This window comes from Osmia bicornis, chromosome 9 (genome assembly GCF_907164935.1).
Source record: "Osmia bicornis bicornis chromosome 9, iOsmBic2.1, whole genome shotgun sequence".
In the NCBI taxonomy this organism is placed as follows: Eukaryota; Metazoa; Arthropoda; class Insecta; order Hymenoptera; family Megachilidae; genus Osmia; species Osmia bicornis.
The window spans coordinates 7,587,325-7,610,248 of record NC_060224.1 but is presented as its reverse complement, the minus strand read 5'-3'; the positions used below and the strand labels follow the sequence as shown (position 1 = coordinate 7,610,248).

The window sequence follows — 22,924 nt, the reverse complement described above, 5'->3', positions numbered from 1 at the left end:
TATCTTCTTCCTTTCTTTCTGCTTTGTTTTTAATTACCATTTTCATCTAAAAAAAAAGAGTTATATACGCGTGCGTGTATGCTGTTTCATTCGATCGTTCGTCCCGTCTTTCCCCAGTTCTTTCCGAGTCACGAAAATCATCCGGGGATACCGTGAAATTAAAAAGGAGAGAGAGAGAGAGAGAGATAGAGAGGATAGACGAGTATCAAAGATAGAAGAGAAAGAAGCGCAAGAGAAGGGTGCTCGAAGGGGTGGTATCACAGGGAAGAAAATCGTATGCGGACGCAGCAGCCAATTAATTAAACTGAAACATAAAAGAAAATGTAAGCAAAGCACAATCAACATAGATCGAAGCATCGAAGAAGAGAAAAAGGTGGGATTTGGTGGAGAGCCGTGATTTCAAGTCTTTCTTTCTCTTTTCTAATTTTCCATCTAACGTACTTAACAAAATTTTTCTTCACCCCACTTTTGAAAAAGTTTCTCTATCAATTCGATTGATCGTGATCGTGTTCGATGAAAAGAATCGAAACACCGGAAACGATTGATATAATCGAAAGAAAGAAGAAATCACTTCGATCAAGCAAGAACTTTCAACGAAGCGCAAATAAAAATAAAACCGAGGAAATTAAATATTTTCAATCGATTTTATTGAAAATAATACAACAAAATATCTCATAATAATAATAATAATTAAAAATAATTAATAATTAAAGATACGTACTGCTCTACTCGATATCTAGATAATCATGTCTTAGAACGTTGTTTAAATAATAATAATATTATCATCGTCATTAATCACTGTAAATAAAATAATAATAATAAAATAATAATAATAAAGGCAATAAAGTTAATAATAATATTATATCGTAGAATAATGCATCAATAAACAAATTCAATAATCTACTTATTGGTTAATGATTCGTCATCGTCCTCGATCGCTATCAATGGATCATTTTTGTCTTTACCTATTCATTAATAATGGATAATTAATTAATTCATTAATTAAATTACACGTTGCTTGGATATGCACATAGAGATATAAAGTCGTTTTTGGTCCCACCTAACTGCAAACGTTATATTCGTACAACTTTGTTCCTTTTTTTTTTTTGTTTTATTTTTGTTTATCGTCGCATGGATCGCTTTATATGTATATGCTCGCGCGTGTTATATGTGTTCATCGTGTGTGTATGTACGTGTTGCAAATAACTATTGTTCAACTATCGGTAAAGCTGTCGTTTCTCGAAGAAAAAAGAAAAATTTCTATTTCGCGTATACACATGACAATGTATGTTCCGTTTGCTCATTTCAATTCGCCTTCTGCTCTTTCGTTTTTTGTTTTTGTTTTTTTTTTCTTTCCTTTCCCTATCGTTCCCCTTTTTATCTTTATCGTTTATTATCCTACGTTATCTGATAGTTTCTCTGTTGTTTCGTATCTTCCTATGGGACTCGTGATCGTTCCCATCATGACGGTCGAATATAAGCAAAAGAAAGGAAAACGAAAAAAATAGAAGTCACAGCGTGTATGTATAATAATATCAGCAACGTCGCGACCGAAGGTGATATGCCGTTTCGGAAACCTCCTTTCCATACCTTTCGTTCTTACGTTTCGAACTGAATTTTCTACTTTTGATTTCGTTCGTTCTTCTCCTTACTTTTTCTCTGTATTTGCTCGTTTCCTGGCGATCAACGGTCGCGTTGCTGTTCATCGAACATATATCTTTTGATACACTTTTTTTTTTTCTCTGACTATTTGTTTCTTTCTTTCCTCTTCTTTCGCGTCCTTCTTTTTTTTTTGTTCGTAAAAAAAGAAAAAAAGAAAAAGAAAAAGAAATTTTCTTACAACTGGCATTTCATTACGCTCGTTTTATAATACGCTTAAGTTACCTAATAACATTACTCTCACTAGATACATCACCGTGCGAAGAGGAACACTTTCGGCGACGTCTTCGAGCCTCGATCCTTTCCCCGACGGTCTCGAAGATGCGTTAGTTTAACGTCGCCTACACAGTTCATCCTCATTCACGACAACATTTTTACAGCCAATCGAGATAATTTCGACGAAGGGACCAACAACCCCCGGTGCCGATCCAATTAAACCTAATTCAATCTTTCGTATTAAGGCTAGGTTTACGCGAATTTTATTTTACAATTTCTCGCACGAATACTGCTTCATATCAGTCGCATGTTCTTCCGTTAGTCTGGTTGCTCGTTTCGACGATTCCCTCGCTTCGCGATCTCGCTTAACACGTTATCTACCGTTCGCGGATCAAGTAAACGCAATCTAATAATAAATCAAGGCTAGATTTCAGTATTAATTCCTTTTGAACAAATTTCTGGTAGACAAGGTGTTAAGCTTAAGTGACATTATAAGCTGTTTCAAAATTGCTCGATCGAGAAGCTAAGATTTTTGTCTGTTTCAATTTCAAGAGATCGACGCGAGAAGGCGTCGTTGATTTTCAATAAATCGAATAAATTCCGAACCAGACTGTACGCGGGATTAATGCCAGTTGTACGCTTCCTCGGAGACGACTAGTAACACTGCAGGGAAAAGCGCGTTCCCGCGAATGAAATTTAAAACGGAAACGTGCGCGGTCAACTAGCTAGTTAAAGAAGCTAGACTCTCGGAGTGGAATGTTCACGATTTATAGAATCACGCACGGTTTCCGCACACGAGAACGCGCGGTTTCCCTCTAGTCTCTTCGTTGGCGATTCTTCGAAACGATTGCGTTACAGTTTCACGGAACGGGAGTAAGAATCTTTGCTCTTTTTCAGCCGAATCGTTTTTAATTTGTCCGTTTCTGTAAACCGTTCTGCAATCGATCGGTCGAATGTTCGCGTCGCATCGTTAACACATTTCAAATAGTATAACCTCACAACCATTTTGATAACAATCAATCTTCAACAAAAGAGTGTCCTACCTCAAAGAATCTTTAAAAAATGCGCCAACCTGCAAATCGATTTCCGTCCGGCTTCTACCGTTCCTCACGTCCCGATATACATGATACTCTCGTTTTCTGCTTTCTTCGCGGTAGAATTGCCGTAAAAACGGAAATCAATGTTTGCCGGCCGACGTATCACATGTTTCAAAGCTGCGAACCACGTACTTGCGATCTGTTCGTCATTCGTCACTCTCTCGTTCAATCGCACTTTTCTCGAACGCGATTGAAATAAATGCCCAAGTTATGCCGTGTTAATCTTTCTCGTTCAAACTATCGGCTCGACCGCGCGCAACAACCTGCTTCAAAGTTTCGCAAACAATTTCTAAGACAATTTCCCTGTATCAAGGCCAAGTAATTAACGATTTACCAACTAGATAGGCTGGCTGGTGCGCGCGGTCTTCCGTAGTCGCGCGTTTCCGATTCATCGGACGAATTCCGATCGAGCAGCGACAAACGGCGACGATTTCGAGGTCTGACAACCGGTCGAAGAAATCACCGTTCGTCCGACCGCTGGTCTTCCTTGCCCGCTAGTTCCGCAAATCAAGCGATCAACAAAAGTAACGTTACTAATTACACGATTTAAAACGACACTCCTAGATCGCGCGTTAAACCGCGATATAGCTATACAATTCGCTTGGTGGCGTACATGTACACGATTAGTACGCGCGTACCTTTCGTTTCGTTCGATCGTTGATTACCTGATCGAAAGGTATCGATATACCTTCGCACGCGATACATTGGTCTAACGTAATTCCCATCGACGAAAGGTTGGTCTATCGGTATACGATTGTGTACACGTTCGCGTAATCTTTCCCACCGAGTCTAAGTAAAGTATACGCGCAAATTTTTCGTATCGTGTGTGAGTGTTTCTGTGTGTGTGTATAAAAGTGTTTTGTAAAAGGTACAGGTGTTTAAGGTGTTCCGTCTCGTGATCGATCCCGCTTGTGTTCCTCCAACGAGCTCTCCCGCCTCGTTTCCGCGAAACGGGTTTAAAAAGGAATAAACCTTCGAAACGAAAGAAGGGAAGTGCGAGCTTCTGGCCGGCGAAATAGAATAAGGAATGGCTGCCTGGCTGTGGAAAATACGGCCGGCAATCTTGCTCGCACTCGGACGTAGGGCAACCGTGGACGAACTCAAAGGGTCCCCCCGAGTTTTCGATCGAACGCGACGCTTTTGCTCGACGCATCTCGTCTTTCGAGCAGCTCGCGATAGTTAATAATCGTCAACGAGATAGCAAGCGATCGGTACGCGGTGAGCGCACGCGCGCGCGCTCGAGTTCGCGCTATAGGCGCCAGGCGCCAAGCGCCGTGCACCTGCAGCATCCGCGCTCGCTCGCGCGCCACACCGTCGCTTACACGTATTTATCTATATATGGGTGTGTGTGTATATATATATATAGATATACCTTCTTTATATATATATATATATATTTATATATATAAACGACAGCGCCTACCGCCATAAGAATGACCGATAATCGATATATAATCATCGCGGTGTAAACAATAAATGGCGACACGTATATCGAGAGGTCTCGTTTATTTATAATATATATCTATGTAACGCTTTGGACGCGCCTTAAACTTCCTCCCTTTCGATACGAAACGATAATATATAACTGTAAAATCCATGTGGAATATAAAAAATATTCTCTTGACGTTTCCTACCTAACTATATGAAACACTGCGCTAAGACTGTATACTTCGTTACGAAACGTATATGCGCGCGCGCGTCTATGTGTACGCGTGTGTACGTGTTTCTCGTGTGTCGTTAGCAATCGCGTACGAGTATACTGTGTATACGGGTGTATATATGCATCTGTCCGTGTAGATAATATGTCTGTATGCGTGTGTGAGATGTGTGTTGTATCGAGAAAAGTGTTATATGCTCTAAGAGAGGCGAGGGCCAACCGTGGGTCCGAATTTCGACGTATACTTTATTATAATCATATACAATATTTTGTTAGAGGGGAATGCATCGGTTTGCAAATTACGTTTCATCGTTCGCGAGAAAAGCTAATCGGACCTTTGGCAGGGATCTCGCCTCGTACGATGGTCACTTAATTCTACGAAGATATGCCGCTGAACGAAACAGGGCTGAAAGAAGGAGAGGTAGGGAGCCAGCGGACAAGGGCAGGGACACAAGGGTGGAAACGTAGAGTCGAGACGGTCGGATACGCGATGCCGAGCGTCATCAAGGTACGAAGGTTGTTACCATTAACGCGTGCAAAAATGTTACGTGGTTACGCATGCTTCCATTGTACTTGACGAGCGATTACGAGTGACTGGGAGGCAGGTGATCAAGGAGAGAGAGAACGAAACTTAAGCTGGGTGTACGAGTTTAGGTAGGAGGCGATGGGTGTCGACGCTCGACCGTGAATCGATCGATCTGCGCGTCGGAAATACACCGTGACATACGTATCGTGGAAACTTGGTGTCTCTACAAACGTGAACTACCTAAGAGATAAGCTTCCGGCGGGATTCAAACGACGCGTCGCTCGAAACGCGCCTCTACCTTCACGGTTTTCGAACCATTCGTTCCGTTCCGTTTCGTTCCGTTTCGTGTTTGCTTTACAACACTGACTCTGTTGCGATCAGACGAGCGTTTTCGCTAGACCTTTCCAAGAGTGGTTCCTCGACAACTTTACCAACTCGTGTCAAATCGGAGCACCCAATGGTAGAAGATTTTTTGTTTTCAGATTGTATACTCGAATTGAACCGCATTTCATAGAGATTCGTTTGTTTCTTTCCCGCTTAAGTGGCGAATGAAAGCGAGTAAAAGATTCCACCCGTGAAAAGGTCTAATTTGTATGGGAAAAGCAGAAGGTGAGAAGACGCGCGAAAAGCAGCGGAATCCCTCGACAGTCGTTGAAACGCGTTCAACGCGCGCGACTTTTCGTTGAATTCGGGATTTTCGCTCGTCGGTGTGCGCTGGGTTTTCTCTATCGTTCGAAAGAAAATGCAGGAAATTCATCAGCCAGCTAGACTGTGTTTCGATCGACGAACGTCAAGAGAGCTCGTCGCGATTCTCACGGACTTGTACAGGGTGTAAGGGCTGAAAGGTGTACCGTTGAAAACTCGATGATGGAGGAAACAGTGTTACCGGTTTGAGGATTTAGCAATCGTGTCGTAATCGCAGCATCGTAGCGGCCTCGATGTGTAACGCGTGTTTCGGTTTACAGAAAGTGATGTGATACGTGTCCTACGCGGTATATACAAGGTTTGATTTCTATCCGAAGATCGGCAAACACCGCGTCGATGTTTGCCCGATTTATGCCCAGATTAGACTTACGGTCGATTAACGATCGTCTCGCGCGGCCTCGCCGTCTCGAAACAGCGCGAAGAATTAAAAAAGAAAACGATCGACGAACATCCTGGCGGAATGTCAACTGAACGTTTGCCTTTCGATGCGATTCGTTCATGATTCTTGCCTTCGCGCAGAGAAAATCAGGGAAAATACGGATTACGAGTTACGTATTAAAAAAAATGAAATAAGACGGAATGATCGTGGAATGACCGGTAAGAACGATCGATTTGTTTGTTTGTTCCCTCAATTTGGATTAGTTCGAGTAAAATTGAATTCCGTTTTACATTGTCTTCGGAAAAAAACTCTTAAGAAAAGGTTTGAGCGACCAACGTCTATGGAATAATTCGAAGAAGAGTTTCGAATGATCGGTACTTTGGTATCGATACTCGTTTCGTTAAACATTTTCCTCTTTCTCTCTTCGCCTATCTACGCGAATCATTCGAGCCTTTTTCTCTGATCTCGAGATACGTAAGTACTTTGAACGAAAAGAAGGAGAAACTAGAAAGCGCTCGAAGAAAGATACTCACGCTCGTAGAAGAAACTAACGACGAATGGGAGGTGCTGGTGCCTCGAAGGCGCGACAAGAAACGCGAGTAATCAACAATAAAAAAAAAAAAAAAGAAAAGAAAAGTTACAAGAAACGAATGGTTACGAATTGCACTTGGATTGGTCAGAGACTGATAAGTCTCGCGTTATCAAATATAAAATGTTTTACAAAAAAGTAGTACCTATATAATTACAAAAAAAAGAACATACGTGTTTAAGAAATTAATCATCGTTCGCGCGTTTTTATTCGAAAGTAATCGATAACTTTGATAATTACATAACGATGGTAATAATAATAATAATAATAATGATAATAATAATAATAATAATAATATTAATAATGACGATGGTGAGAAATCGTAACGCCGATGATGATAACGATATCGATGTTAACGAACCGCGACGATAATGACAACGAAAATGACACGGATAATGATAATGATAAGTACTATATATCGATTAACCTATTAACAAATGCACGATTACGCAGAGGCACACACGCAGCAATATACATACAACGTATTCACAAGGGACGCGAATCCTTCAAACACTCTCGAGGTAAACAAAATTCTAAACTAAACGATACCAATAATAATAATATTAATAATAATAATAATAATAATAAGGATAATATTTGTAACAATAATGACACACTGATAATGCATGCTTGCATGCGCGTGTGCCTGTGTGTTTTACTCGAACGCATGCCCGTCAAATTCGCAAATATTATCTCCTCTAACAATGGTAGCGCTAATAATAATAATAATAATGACACTTACAAATAGCGATGATAATAATAATAATACTAACTCTAATAATATAGCTATCAATAATAATAATAATAAAAATATTAACCATAATAATCTGAATAGCAATAATAATAACAGCAAATAATACGCGCAACTAAATCAATGAGTCTTGTCGTTAGCGCATGCAGCTGAGCGCAAAGGAGCGCTTCTTCGTTACGCGACAATAATCGTCGTAATTACAAAAGCTCGCCGGAACAATTAAGTATGCCCTGGTCACGATCGATCGTTCTCGACCGGCAACGCAAAAATATCCTACCGCTATATTCTTTTGCTTTCTTTCTTCTCTTCTTCAATTCTCTCACTTTGAAAATGGAATCGACACGAAAAAGGCAACGCAACGTCGTACCGCGAATTCGTGTTTTTCTTAGAGAGCACTAGGCTAAATTCAGCATCGGGAAAACGCGGCGAACCTCCGCTCATCTCGTTATTATTATACTCTTTCCCCTTATTTTCTCTTTTCGCGAATCACACTGTACAGTTTCACCCCCCGAGACGTTTCGCCCGCGTCTTTTCACAGCCTCGCGGTCCACGATTGTTCGTCGAACGCTTGCTTTTATCCGCGCTCCTTCAACGGCGACCACCGACGACGATTATCGAAAAATCTCTCGTTCCCTTTACAGTTTCTTTTTTTTTTTTTTAAGAGCATATAAAAAGTCGTGTGGCACATTGACGGTTGGAATGTTATCATTGTTTCATTAAATTTATAATAAGAATCATAATAATTAATAATAGTAGTAATATAGTACTTCTTTGTGTTATTTATAATATTCTTTTATGTATGTTTAATAATTAATTAATAATAATAATAATATATATATAATATATATATACCTTTTTTTTGTTTAATTAGAGTAGTTTGTTTCCTCTGCACTTATCGTTTATGTAATATTACTTTTTTTTTTTTTCTGTGCTGACTGCGGGTTTTGATTTGAGGGGACATACGCCCGGCTCTGAATCTCGATCGTTTCGCCCGGCGATTCTCTCGATCGTTTCCGCGATCGAAGCCGATCGGAATGAATCGAACGGGCGAAACGCGTTGCCAGAGAACGGAAAACCGGGCGATCCTTGTATTTGCATTGCTCTTCGTGGCATCTGCGTTTTGCTTGAATCACTGCTGGATTATGTGAAATGTAGAGATTTATTAGCTGTAATATATAATGTATATATATTTTGTATAGCTCGAGGGCACGGCGATCGTTGCGAGCGTGGAAAAACGTCTCGCGATCGCGACGTGGCCTGGCTCAGACAGAGAGAGATGTCTATTGTAGCTGCTGCTGCTGTTTTTTGTGTGTTGTTGCCGGGTTGTATTGTTCTCGGTGCCCGGGCGAGTATGCAACCCGCGGCACTCGGGCGCGGGATCGCGATCGGACGTATCATCGACGCCGCGGCGCGGTTCGAAGACGAAGAAGAATTTCACGGGTTTGCTTTTCCTCTCGCGTAGAATATCTTTGATCTTCTCGTCGTAAGATGTTTTCGAAGCGTGCAGCGTCCGTCACGAACGCGTCCCGCTTTCAAACTGCAAGGAGACGACTGGTATCGGGAGGCTGCGATATCTGTTGTAGCTGTATGTAGTAGTAGTACTAGTAGTAGTAGTATTAGAAAGCAGACTGTGTGTACTGTTTAATATTGCTGGTGTTTTCGTTTAGCGTGTCACCGAGTGTGCGTGTGTGATCGAAAATGTGGCAGGTGAATTTGTCAAAGAGCGTTTGCCATAGGTTGTCCGGATGAGGAGCATTTGTTCCAGTGGATGGATGACGGCGATCTGTCCAATATATGGGATTGTTTGGTGCGGAGGAGGGATCGGAGCGTTGAGGATATTCTTTTTTTTTTTTTTTGTTTCCTTTTTATCCTTAGATTCGATTGGATTCGTAGTTTCTCTTTTTTCCCCTTAACTACCTCTTTAGCATTCGAACGGTTACTTTAAACGTTAAAAAGTTTTGTAGCGTATCGAAACACGCGCCTGGCCTCGCCGAATTTCGGCGGGACGTTGAAGGGACGGTGAGCGTCTCAAACGACAGGATTCTTTCCTTCATTTTATACTCATTTTCGTTTTCGTATACGTAACGCGCCTCTCGGACGCGTGTGTTTTGATTGATTTCACCGACAGTTCAGCGTACTTGGTCCGTAACTAGTTGGTCGTACTTTGAACTTCCAGTGCGTGTGTTCCGGAATGATTTTGGTACAGACAGGTTTGATTGAAGCATCGAGACCTACGGCACCGTCGTCAACGTCGTTAACGAGCCGATTTCTCTGATCGTTTCTCGAGGATAATCTTTTTTTATAAAAACGTTCGTCGAGAAACGATTCGTTCGGCTCGTTTATTTCTCTGAAAGTTAGACCGCTCTCGATGGATGACGCGGCGAAGCCAGGCTTACACAACGACGGTATAATTCGACGAACGAAAAAAAGGAACGAAACAACACGATATTAGAAACAACTAAAGCGCCAAACTACGAAAGTACTATCTGGTGGTAGCATACGTAGTAGCAGCGCCATTTACCTAACCATTTACGCTACTAGTCGAAAAAGTGTAGGCTTAACCGGTGCCGAACCTTAATCGCCTCCGATCTGGTCCACCACCCTCGCGGAAATGAGATCCGCGACCGACGAGGACGCATCGCTCTTTGCCGCGACGCAACACCGACTCACTTCGCTCCCTTAAACCTCGAGAATAGGAACATGAGAAAGTAATTTCGACTCGTGTATGGAACAAGAAGTAATTGTACTTTAAAGAATACATCACCTTTTTCTTCTTTTTTTTTTCTTTTTTTTTTCATCTATCTTTCTTTCTTTCTTTCTTTTGGATGGACGAATATAACAATATATATTTATCTATGTATATATAGACCTTTGCCCGACGAACTTCGTTCTCACCCGTTGCCTCGCTCACGCCGAATCACGCGACACGAAATTACTCCAGACAAGACAAACGATCAATAGTGTTTTTCTTTATTTCCTTTGTTCGCGCATCGACGAATCGACGAATAGTTCAGTCGGTCGATCGGTCGATGACGACGAAATTCGTAGAAAACATTTTATAAAAGTTCAATGAAGCTAGTCGTTTCGAACGAAATCTCGCGTGAACTGTCGCGCGAGACAAACCGTCGCGCTACTACCCGCTCGCGAATGAAAAGAGAAGAGCTGTTGAAAGGCTGGCAGCGAGAACGGATGATTTCGCGTTCGTTCCCAGCTGTCGCGAGAGAGCTCTGCAAAGAAAAATCGCTGTCAGTCGCAATACGAGGAGGGTCCGCGATTCGGGCTGATGTCGGAGGCGTGGTCGAGCACCGGTTTTCACCGTCTTTTGCCATTCTCGCTGCTCGAATCTTCCGATTGTTTCTTTTCCTTTTTCTTTTTTCTCTTTTTTCTATTTTCTTCTTTTTTTTCTTCTTTTTCGTCGTAATATCTCTATCTACCTATCTATTTATCTTCCTTCCCAGGCGCGCCAGTCGCGTGCACCCATGGGTGCACCCAACTCGCGCGCGCTTACGCGTTAGAAGTATTCGTAACGTTACCGGTGTCGTGCCGCACGTCGAATCGACTGGTATTTTGAACACAAATCGGCAAGTACGCGTATACGAATCCACGGGAAAAGTACCCGACAACTTTCCGTGCTTTCAGAGTCATTGCATGACTAGAGTCTACAAACTCGTTAAAGCCAATTAGAAAAGGTACCGTAAGTTTTACACCGACCATCCCTGACCGTTTCTCTGTTGACTTTCAATCTTTTTGATCGTCGATCTAACACGATTCTTTTGCTTACGTCCATCTTAATGAAATGCCTGATTAAAATTTTTTAGAATTTTCAGCAATTACGAATCTCTAATCATAAATCTCTAATTCGAGAACGATCAAAACGGTGCGGCGTATCGTATCTTGTCGTCGAATCGACGTCGGCTTTATGTTTGTGTGTGTCTGTGTACGAGTATGGTTGTGTAAAAATGTACGTTTCCCCTGTGTTCTCTTGTACGTGTACGTGTTTAACGCGTGTCTGTACGTGTACTCTATACGTGAACGACAGGCCAGCTCTTCGTTGATCACGAAAATCCCAACATTCGAGAATGCGTGAATTGAAAATAGAATTTAAAAAACGGTAACCTAGCGCGTAACAGTTCGTTTTCTTCGCTTTCCTTTGACGCTTGTTTAACGCGTGTAAATGTATGGAATTGCGTGTTAGTCGATGTCGAGGAACGTGTTACTTCGTGTCAACGAGGGTGTGTGTGTGTGTGTTGTGTTGTTTGCGTGTAATGTAGGTGTACCTAATTGCACTTATTCGACAAAACGGAACGTAAAAGTGAACGCAAGATGGCGGTTGGACGGCCCTGGAACGTGTACGGAGGTAATATACTTTTAAAATTTAGTTTCTTTTTTTTCTTCTTTTAAAGTCGCCCATCTCGTTTTCTGCCACCCCTTGTTCCCCCGCTCACTGCCTTTCCACGCGTACCGAAACCACCCCCCCCCCCCAACATTTGAACTAAAGCTCCAGTTTGCTGCTACGGGTATTAACATTCGTCGTTCGTTCTGTTGCGAGTCGTAAAAACGTAACGTCGAAACTTAGGCACAATTTGGAACTGTTTAGACCATTTCTACACAACCCCACCCCAACCAAAATTCGCGCGCACCCTGCTCGAGGAAACTGGACGTCGATCAATGGATTTTTGTTTCTTCATCTTGAATTCGCGTTAACGCTGAAAGGAAAGGCCGAAATCTTTCAGAAAATAGTAGGACTTTTGAACGTGAATTCGTGCCATCGAGGATACGCGGGTCCAGTTTCCTGTCGCGACGGAAACGCGCGAACATCCCCCTACGCAAACCGTACCAAAACGTGACGATGCTCTGTGAGGTAGCTGACATTGAGCCGTTTCAGGGCCAATCGGACCAAATCTTCCAGTTTTTATTTTTATCTCTGCCCGCGTTCAACGAACGGAGAGACGAGCGATCGAACGTTCAATTTCGGTAAATAGTCGAGATTAATTTTTACCTTTTCTCTCGAGATAAAGCGACGAAAGAAGTAGAAAATAAAAAATGAAGAAAAACGGGAATCTTTGGACCCGACTTTCCGAGCGATGCCCGCCATCTTGGTCCCATCTGACCACCGGTGTGGATAAACGTAATATCTCGCGATCTCGCTTCTCCCATATTTGTTTCCTTTTTAATTTTTTTTCTTTTTTGCTTTCTTTCTTCCTTTCATTCATTACTTTTGTTTGTTTGTTTCTTTGTTCATATTTTTCATTTGTTTGTTGGCTTTCGATCTGCTCTCCCTTTCTTACTCGTCATTTTGTCTCCGCACACCGTAATTACAATAGTATTTGTTTTTTTCTTTCTCATTATATCCGTAATCTTACACATATACACTAGCTGGTTACAATAATTTGTGAAAAATATACATCAAAATTTTGTTACTTTTTACATCACAGATACTTTAATATAATATATCTTCTTTGAATTCTTAAAGATTTCTTTTTTTTTTCCTCCCCGTTTTCGACCAATCCGTCTCTTGCCGGATCGTTTTCTAGCGTATCGCCCGCGACGTGAAGGGAGACGACCGGAAATCTGCCAGCGAAGGCTACTTTGCGTCCAAACGGTACTTTTCAAAGGGAACGAATTTTCTAACATACACGACGAAGTTTCGAATTTTGTCAACGAGCTCGATTCGTTTCTCGCGGATTCGATCCTTCGCTCGAGCGTCCCGCCGTCTCCCTCGGAGAAAGGAACCGAAATGAAAAGAGAAAAATAACGTAAATCGACACATTTTCATCCTACAGTCGCGTTGGCAACGATATCTGCCCTAGCCTGTGTCACTAATACTTCTCGCGAATCTCTACTTACGTTCCCCTTTGAAAAAACACGAAATTTCGATATTAGAGAATATATTATACTCCCTCTTAAAATCGCAACAACGACTAACCAATGGACAGCTTCTTTAATATTTCCGATAATGTTTAGAATCACAGAACGTTATCCAATTTTTTATCTTATCATCTCTCTCTCTCTTTCTCTCTCTCTCCCGCGAAAAGCAGAGAGGCATCTTTCTTCCGTTGTAGGCGCGCGTGCCTCGTGTCAAAAGAGGCTTGGAATTCCTTCGGCCGGAAACGAAACGTACCGTGCTCGTTACACGAAATCGCTGCGGCAGACACGTTGACGCGACTGTGTGTGTTGTTATTGGGAAATCATTATACGGCAGCCTCGTTAATTACGCCGTTGGCGCCGATCGTCCCAATTGTCACGACCCAATCGTCTCGTTTTCAACGAACGCGAACGAGACTCGCAGTTGCCGCGTGCCTAATTTGTGCAGGAGACGAGGCTGTCGTCGTCGAACCAGAAACTTCTCGCCCCCTACCCCATATTAAATCTTATCGATCGATCTTCCAAGATATACACGGACCAAATTATTTTTGATTATCCTCTTATCACCGTAAACTTTCGAAACATTATTGTGCGTTAAATCATCGAATCGAATCGAACGTACAAAATTTCACGCGCCTCTATTTAGTTTGTTTAATTTTGAAACGAACGTGTCAATGGCTCGAGAAATCGAGAGAATCTGGTCGATGGATCGACGACGACGGTGTTCGGCTCCCGATTAATGGACGCGTGTAGAACGTCGCGACGTATACCTTTGTAACCGTAATTGAATTAACGACAATCATAATGTACGCACGTTTTATAATCATCCGCACGATAAATATTCATTTTCCACATCTAACGATAAATCTTTTTGGGGTAAAGGGGATATTTATCGGGACATATTTCTTTCATCTATCCCGGTAAATTGGGGTAGAAAAAGGTGGTGAGGGGTACTCGAAGGAAGGAGGGAGGGATGGAGCGAAGGACGATGTTTGAAACGAGTGTAAGAAATAATTTTTTTTTTTCCTCTTGTTTCGATCGGTGTGGTGCCTGGTGAACGTTTAGAAAAAAAAATGTTACTTTTCTTTCGAGGTATCGAGTAGTTAAGATCACATCGAACGATTTACAAGTTTGACGCGAAGCGTGTGGTCGGCTTGGGTGATGAGCGATTAAAAATTGGGAGGGTTGGTGTTTGGTCAGTGGACACAGGGATAGAAGGAAGGTTTAAATTTACGTTTACACACAATCATGATTAGTGCTTGCATTTCGCTTGTGTTTCTGCTGTTCAGCAATTTCATTTTAGTTTGCTTTCTTTAACCCTAACGAGACCTTAACGTTTACACTCACAATCAATTTACTTGTTTTTTATCTTGTTCTCCGACGCGCATCTCCGCGCGGCTGGATTTGCACCCTTGTTCTTTTTCCCCTTTAGAGTCACCTCGCTTTGTTAATTCACGGTTTTTTTGCTTTAAGTTTACGGGTAAATTTGTTTAAGTTTAGTTCCAAAAAACACCGAGAGAGAGATAGTTAGCCTTGCTTACACGATTTTACTTGTATTATTATTATACTTTTTTTTTTTTTTATTTCTTTATCGTAAGGTATAATTTTTTTATGCGTTAATAAGGAATTTTTGCGTATTTTTTTCGTTTTTTTTTTAAAACACCGAACATACATGCCTTATACTTTATGTACAGCCTAGAGTCTTTCAGTCGTTACTTTGTTTCAAAGAGAGTCATGAGATGAATGCGTGAATTATCCTTTCGTTTCCTCTGTCCTCGTCCATTTTTTAAGTTCTCTTTAGAATCGACTCGATGAATCCTCCGTGTCAAGCGAGAAACACAGGACCGACACGTGGATCGCGTCCGACGACGCGTTCCACGTCCCGGCTTTTTCTCGTCCAACCCCTTTCTACTTTCTCTCTTTTTTCATATTTTTCTTTCTTTCACTTCTCCTATGATTGGCTAACGAATCGTACTGTTTCGTCGTTTTCGTCTTGGTCCAACAACGTTCTCCTGGCTCTCGAATACTACAGCTAGCGAAACGACGAAATCGCAACCACGCTGTTAAAACGTGTTCACCTACATAGTCAAGGATCTCCTTCTGTCGTAACGGAACTGTATAATCGGATAATACGAGAAGATACCTCGATAGTCGCGCGCACGACGCTCATGGACAATCTGCGAAAAAATTAGTCAAAAGAGGAGGGACTGGCGTTCTTCGTGTCGTCGTCAGAAAAATCCTCTTCCCCATGATCATCAATCTCAACGACCGGATCGAACTTTTCTCTTCTATCGTTTTTTCTTTTTTTTTTTGCAAAAATCAGAGAACATTCTAGACACGCTAACGTCGTCGTCGAAACGATCGATAAAAGCTTTAAAAATTTCTGTAATCCCTGAAAAAAGTACGAGCGAACAACCTAACGTGCTTTTCCTCCGGTTGGTCGAACTTGTTCGGATAATCCTCGAAGAACTTGATTTTCGACTCGTTAGGATTTCATCTAATTCCACCTACGTTTTTCGCGCGTTTCTCGTCGCCGAGAGGAAAACACACACCTTCGCGAATGCGTGGAGAATTTAACAAGGAAGAAACACAGCCAGTGTCCAATCCTGACGAATGAATCGGGTGAATGTTTTCCCCGCGAAGAAGAAATTCTACGAACGCCGCCGCTAATGGTTGCTTCTCTATTCCGTTTTTTTTTTTCTTTTTTTTGCTTCTACGAGATAGAAAAATTGCATTCGTATCAAAATGTGTGGGCGTCGCCACGCGTAAGAAAAAATTTTGCACTTCGGTAACCGAGTCGAGAGCAAGCGCGCGCTTATACAGTGATCCCGTTTCGTGAATCGGTGAAAATTTCTCGCTGAATTTTCGTCGTTGCATTCGCCATAGATTCCCTCGAGTTCCACAACGGGGAATAGGATCTTCGTCGACGAAGAAATCGACTCGAAACATACGAAAAAATTTAACGAGCGTTCGCTCAATTTTCTGCAATTTGTCGAAATGTCTTTGTTTAGAGAAAACATCGAACTCGAATTCCTCGTTGACGAAGAACCATCTTCGTTTTCCTAATTTTTTCCTCCCGAGAAAAAAAAGTGTAAAAAAAAAGAAGAATGAAATAGCAACTTTTTACCCCTCGTGTCCTCCTTCCATCATCCCCCTATTCGTTTCTACCGAACGCCAGCCTCGAAATAACCGAGATTAGAGAAATATTGTCGCCTCGTGAAAAAACGCCACCTATACGCGCGCCAACAAAAGTCTTGGCTCGTTCTCGTTTTCGCACACGTTCGTAATGACCAAAAATATATATGTGTGTGTATATATATATAATATATCATTCCTTATATAATTATGTTGCTCCTTACGAGTTAAGTAATGTTAGTAGTAGGTAATAAGTTTTGCGTTAGGTAGCTTTTACATCGACAGAGGAAAATATACGTTGTTGCAATTAGTCGGCAATTTGTTCTCCAGTGTTCTCCCCTCGTGTTGGAAAAGTGTTTTAGCGGCCAACGTTACCGCGCGCGTAATCGGCCGGGAAACCCCGCGGAAAATTCATCGCGCGCTCCTCCTTTTACCCAACGTGTATCTTTCCTACGGACGCGTGCACGCGTGGACTCGTGTTTATATAGGTGCTGCTCTCGTGTGTGTGTGTGTGTGTATGTTTTGTTTTAATTTGAATTTTCCCCATGGATATCGCCCATAGATCACCGTCTTTACGACAATGTCAGAGGTATCCACGCGTCTACGTACCGTATGGTATCGCGTTTCTGTGTACCAGTGTATGAGTGTAAAAGGTTGTGTTTGTTCGTGTACGAGTTTTGTACAATAACATCGCATCGTGTCTCGTTTCCGTTTCTTGCGTTCTGTTCGAATCGAAATATCGCCATAGTCGAAAAAAAGGTTCCGGTACGACCTACCGTCAGCTGGACGGTGATCGACTGCCGGATACGTGTAACTGATGGAATAGCAATGGGTTCGTGGATGGTTGGATAGCGTTTACGCTGTGTTTTTTTTTTCTTTTTTTTTCTTTCTTTCGTTATTCGTTTCCCTTTTCTTTTCTCTCTCGTTTCCTTAACGCTTCCTGTTTTGAACTTGCCTCGCGACGTTCGAGGGGCTTCCGGATGGAAAGGGCAGGGTCAGGCTAGGGCCACTACCACGTTCGTGCCACGTTTCGCGGTTTTGTCGAAACGTCCCTCCCTCTTGGTCCTACGCAGCCAACACGGACAGAGGAGGTGCTTGTTACTACTCGCCTTTCGTGACCTCCTCCACGAAACGGTCGCATTCGCTTTCACGAGTGAACGCGACGCGTGCTACTCCATTTCCGGTTCTTTGTTTGGCAACGACGGCCGACGGCGCGGCGTTCACGAGAGAGCACCGATTATCGAGCACGTCCGCGGAAAAGGAGGAAAACGCGGAGCGTGCAAAACTGCTAGTAGCGAAAGGGGGAGAGAGGTTTGCGCGCAAGGCGAGTAATGTATATCCCCCAATCCCCCACGTGTGTCCGTGACGTGGCGATGCGTAAAACGCCGCAGCATTGGGCGGGAATCGGCTTATCGTATTAAAACGAATCGTTCGCCATACTCTCGTTATTCTATACTTTACTGATCAACGATACCGACTTTTTTTCCTACTGCTCAACGGAGTCTTCCATAGTGATCACGGGGCCGCGCTGCTCCGCCGATTGTTGGCTGTTGGTCTGCTCGCCGGACCTGTTGCTTCCGGTACCGTAACCCCGCTGCAGTTGCACAACCAGTCCGCTCACTGCACCGTACTCTTTCGGCTGTTGCTGTTGTGGCTGCTGCTGCTGCTGCTGTTGCTGCTGCTGCGGCTGCGGCTGAGTCTTCTGGCTCGAATGATCTACTATAAGCTTACTATCACAGGCACTTTTTTTGTCAGTTGATACGGCGTAGAGATTGTGTAAGTCCGGGTAATGATTTTGCTGCTGCTGCTGTGGCGGCTGCTGAATGGTCAGAGTCTTTCTATCGCGATCCTCCTGTCCACCATTGTGAACCTCGCGCTCCCTGCTACTACGATCGATCCTCGAGTCACGAGTACTGTCGTCGTCCCTGCTTCCGGCTCTCGATACGGAGAGCGGAGTGGGCGGCGAGGCGAGTCGATCGCTACCGTCGTCGGCGCGACCCCGTTCCGACGGGGACGGGCTCAGATCGACGGTGGGCACGCGTTCCGGTCTCTCCGGCACTGCTCTGCCGGCAGTCGATGGTCCCCTGTAACTCTCGTCCTCGCTGCTATCCTGTGCCAGCCTCGGCACCGGCGTTCTCCTCGAGTTTCTGCACAGTTGATCGATCAACGCCTTGCTCCTCATCGCTTCCGGCAGTTGTTGTTGTTGTTGTTGTTGTTGTTGTTGTTGTTGCGAGGAACTCTGCTGTTGCTGCTGCTGCTGCTGTTGCTGGCTCCTCGTCTCGGTCATTGTTCGCTGGTCCCTTGGAATGCCCGTCTCGAGGCTCGACCTGATCAAATTGTCCAAGAAACTACCGTTTGCACCCGAACCGTCGTATAAACTTTCCGACACCTCCCGCGGCGTCTTTGTCATCGGCGTGCTACGAGAATTCGAGGTACCTGGCGACTCCGTGGTAGCCGCGGCCACCCCGATTCCATCTCGGTCACGTTGTTGTTGCTGTTGCACCATAGCCGCGCTTCTCTGTTGCTCTTGCAAGCCACGAATCCTGCTGGAAGCAAAGTATTGTTCCGGCAGGATCGGCGGAACGTTCGCCGCACCCGCCATGAAGGGGGTCGGCATGAACGGCGTCGGACTCCAAAAGTTGAACGGCGCGAACGGTAAATGGGGCATGCCCTCAATGAACGGCGGCATTTTCAGTCCGTTCGGGCCTGGAATACCGGCCGGTGGTGTAAAAGGTTTCTGCGGTTTCAATTGCGGTTTCTTGTCGGCTGTACCGGGTCGTACGTTCGCAGCTGCCGCGGCCACCGCCGCGGTAGCGGTCTCCTTCGTCTTGTCGTCCGATTGCTTCTGGTCCCTGCAAGAAGGAGCGATAACGCGAGTAAGCGTAAAGGACGTCAGCAAAGTTTTCAGATAGCAGGAGATACGTACCTCTTTCTTGGCCTCATCAGGTGCCGTTCCTTCACTTTGTACTCGAGGGTGGAGTGCGGCACTCCGTAATAGCTGCCTGCACGATGAACGCTCATTTCACCCCGTTGAACCGCGCGTACAGCCTCGACCAGGCTATCCCTGTCGTAATTTCTATATTTGCCGCGTTTCGGTCTGGTTCCTTTGCCACCGGTGGCGGGTTTCTGTTTGTTCGCATCTTGGGTCTGTTGCGGCTTCGACTGCGATTGGGCCGGTTGCGTGGTCGGCTGAGGTGGCGTGTATCTACCTCTCTTGAACGGACTCGGATCCGTCATCATCGTCTGCTGCGGTTGCACTACCCCCGCTGTTTGGCATCCAGGAATTCCACCCGCTGCCACCGATTGACCCTCTTGGAATTTCACGCTGATGCTCTTGGCAATGACGTCGCGGAAATTCACCGCTACCGTCTTGCCGACCAACGAGTTGGTCGGGCTGCTGGTACCGGAGAAGGCCGGGCTGGCCCGTTCCAGGAGGCCAGGACTCGAAGCGGCAGCCGCGGCCGCGAAACTTTGAGCGAACGCGGCCGAGGTTGGTTCGCCGTTCTTGCTGGAACATCCGGGTGTGCTCGCGGGCTTGTAGGACGGAATCTTCAGAATCGCTCTGCCTTGAGCGCTGTCGCTCGCCTCCTCCTCGATGTTCGGATTGAAATCGTCGTTGGTGATCGGACCGCGTTGCTGCTGTTGTTGCTGTTGCGTCTGCGACTGAGACTGCCCTTGCGAGTGCGACTGATGATGATGAAGCTGTTGATGCGCTGGCTGCGACTGGTCCCCGTTTACGCTCTTGTTTAGCCTCTTGTCTTCGCTCATCAGCCTTCTCATCACCTCTGGAATGCGATAGTCTTGCGTTTCCATGCCTGCGAACAGTACCATCTCGATTTTGTCGTTTCTTTCGCGCCTAGGTGAACATTTATCTTAAAGCCGGATTAGTATTCGAGAACCGTTTACAAAGTTAAGCGAAGTTCCGTTTGGAAGGTGAAAAAAAAAAGGTGTCGGTGACCCGTCGACCGGGGCCTGGCTTCTATCGATTTCCGAAGACCTACTAGCTCTTAATATACTTTTCGACTTTCGTCTCGGCCCTCTAGACTAGTTGCTCAGTCAGCGAACGAAATGACCTAACGTCTATGTCTGTCGGAAATAACCCGAATCCCTTGTACCGACAGATGCAGACGTTCGCAACCGTTAATACTAGCTAGGTAAGTCGGTGTGCTCGAAATTTCATGGAACCAGCCAACTCGTAATCTTTATTAAATCTTACCCTTAAATGGCGCAGCCGCTGCGAGCATCTTTTGTATGTACGGACCGATGTTGGCGTGTTCAAGACCTGGCCATTCGCCTCCTGTTTCGTGTCCTCGTTGAAGCAAAGTTCTCAACGAATCACCGCCGCTTCCTTCCAGGGCGGAGAACCTGACGAGATCTTCCAAGGACAACAGTGGTTTCAGCAAAGCTTTTTCCACTTCCTTCTCCTCTTCGGCTCCGGACAGTTCCTTGTCGTCCACCTGTTAAGAATATTTTCTTTCTAGCGTTTTCTGCACACCCTAACCGCGGGGACAGATTCAAGTTTGGATTATTCATAGCAATGTCCTCTCGAGGAAGCTCATTCTATGCCTTGATTCTCGTTATCGGCTCTTCGTCGAGAGGCACTTCTCTTCTGTATGCGTGTACGTGTGTCTGTGTTGTAACCGTGTTTGTTGTCCAGGTAAGTAACTCTTCTTTCGTCGAATGCAAAATGACCAAGCGTCATGCAGGGAATTTGCCAGAAAGAATTGTTCGCAAAAAAAAAAGCGTTCGCAAAAAATAAATCGGTAAAAGAAAATATGCTTTTCTCTTCTTATCGTTATCATTTTCCGCAGAAACAGAAAGAGAAAGGCAAGGTCGAAAATTGAGAACCAGCTTGGGAATGTTTTACTCCTCGACGAGCAAAAAGAGACCGACGCTACACACCAACACTTACCTCGCAAACACTATTCAAAGTACATGCATTCGAATGAAAAATAACGAAATAAAAAGAAAAACATGATCTACCGAAACTAAACTACCCGCGCTTCTTCTAGCAACACCAGCTGAAACTTCGTTCAAATGAAAACTAAAGATCAAAGACTAATTTTCCATGAATTTTCCGAGTATCCTGGAAAGTCAGTCCTTGACACAGCTTTGAACGCTTCGAAACAAAGCCACGCCACGTGTAAGCATGCCTTTCTAGAACAGCAGTGTGAAAAATTATATGCGGGCGTGTATATCGAACTAACGCAGCTTCATTAAAAAGAAAAAAAAAAGAAAACTATCGATGCAATTTTCCTAACATTCCATCGGAATCGGCAACCGGTGCTGAAGCAAAATCGTCGCGACGGTCTAAACACATCGAGGATGCACAGTGTGTCGAGGTTCAACAAGCGTAATCTTGGTGACATCGGAATTCGAAGGGTTTGTTAACCCGCCGCGAACAAAAAAAAAAAGGAAAAAAAAAGAAAAGGCTCGCCCAATCCAAGAAGAATTTTCCTCTCGATCGTTCCGCAAAACTTACCTCGAGTCTTGCAACCTCGCCAAGACCAAGCGGCCGCGTGTTAAACTACAAAAATAGTGAGACAAAGGAAACAAAGAATTAAACAGCCCATGCAAAGAAAACATTCGACACTACTGAGCATCACGGCAACCGACGAGGAATCGCGTGAACCGACGATTCGCTCTCGCCTCGAGGCGCCCGATTTGTAGATTATCCTCTCCTCTTGTTCGTCGTTCCTTCTCATTTATTTTCTCGTCAAGTAAGAAGAATGAATGCTCGAACGACGGCAAAACAAGCAGATACTATCGCGCTCCATCGAGATTCGGTCCACGCGAATTCTACGATCACCGTGGCAGAGGTATGTTTTGGGGAAGCTCCATTCGTTCTTCCTAACCAAAACCACATTTAGATACAAATGGGCAGTATTTATTCGCGAATCAGTTATCGAGAACCATATTTTCCTTCTTCACACTGTATCGTACTAACGTCCCCCTAACCCCTTTCGTTGTTTCCTCTTTTATAGCTGTCTTTGGATGCGTCATTCGTTTTATAAGGAAAACTGCGTCCAAAGGTATCATTTTCCCCTCGTATCGCCCGATAACTTACAACGACCAACGACGAGGGAACAAGTAGCGAACCTGAATACGATTATTTCGATTTACAGGAATGTAACGCGGGAATTCGACGAAAACGCTAAACACTGAAATTCCTACTGTCTTTGCTAACACGATTTCTAAACGAGAAACTTTGAGACCACGGCGACTGAGAGGCATCGAGAAGGAAACTCGTACGACCGGTGCCAGAAGAAGCGTGGTTTCAAAACGTGCTGCATCCTCCACGCTTTCTATACCCTCGAATCAACTATATCTCGGTCTTTGCCAATT

The 22,924-nt window shown here is 44.1% G+C and overlaps 1 protein-coding gene across 5 annotated transcripts in view; it reads right to left on the bottom strand.

Annotated features, from left to right (window-relative positions):
* Window positions 1-1,776: 1,776 nt before the first annotated feature.
* Window positions 1,777-22,924, bottom strand: part of LOC114875120 (mushroom body large-type Kenyon cell-specific protein 1) — a 71,412-nt gene continuing 50,264 nt past the window's right edge. For all 5 annotated transcript variants that reach the window (XM_029185065.2, XM_029185064.2, XM_029185066.2 and 2 more), the window contains 3 exons: window positions 20,796-21,036; window positions 19,506-20,394; window positions 1,777-19,431 (listed from right to left, as the gene is read on the bottom strand). In XM_029185065.2, coding sequence (XP_029040898.2) covers window positions 18,066-19,431; window positions 19,506-20,394; window positions 20,796-21,036 — 2,496 coding nt within the window. In that variant the 3' untranslated portion in view covers window positions 1,777-18,065. The remainder of the gene's footprint in view (window positions 19,432-19,505; window positions 20,395-20,795; window positions 21,037-22,924) is intronic.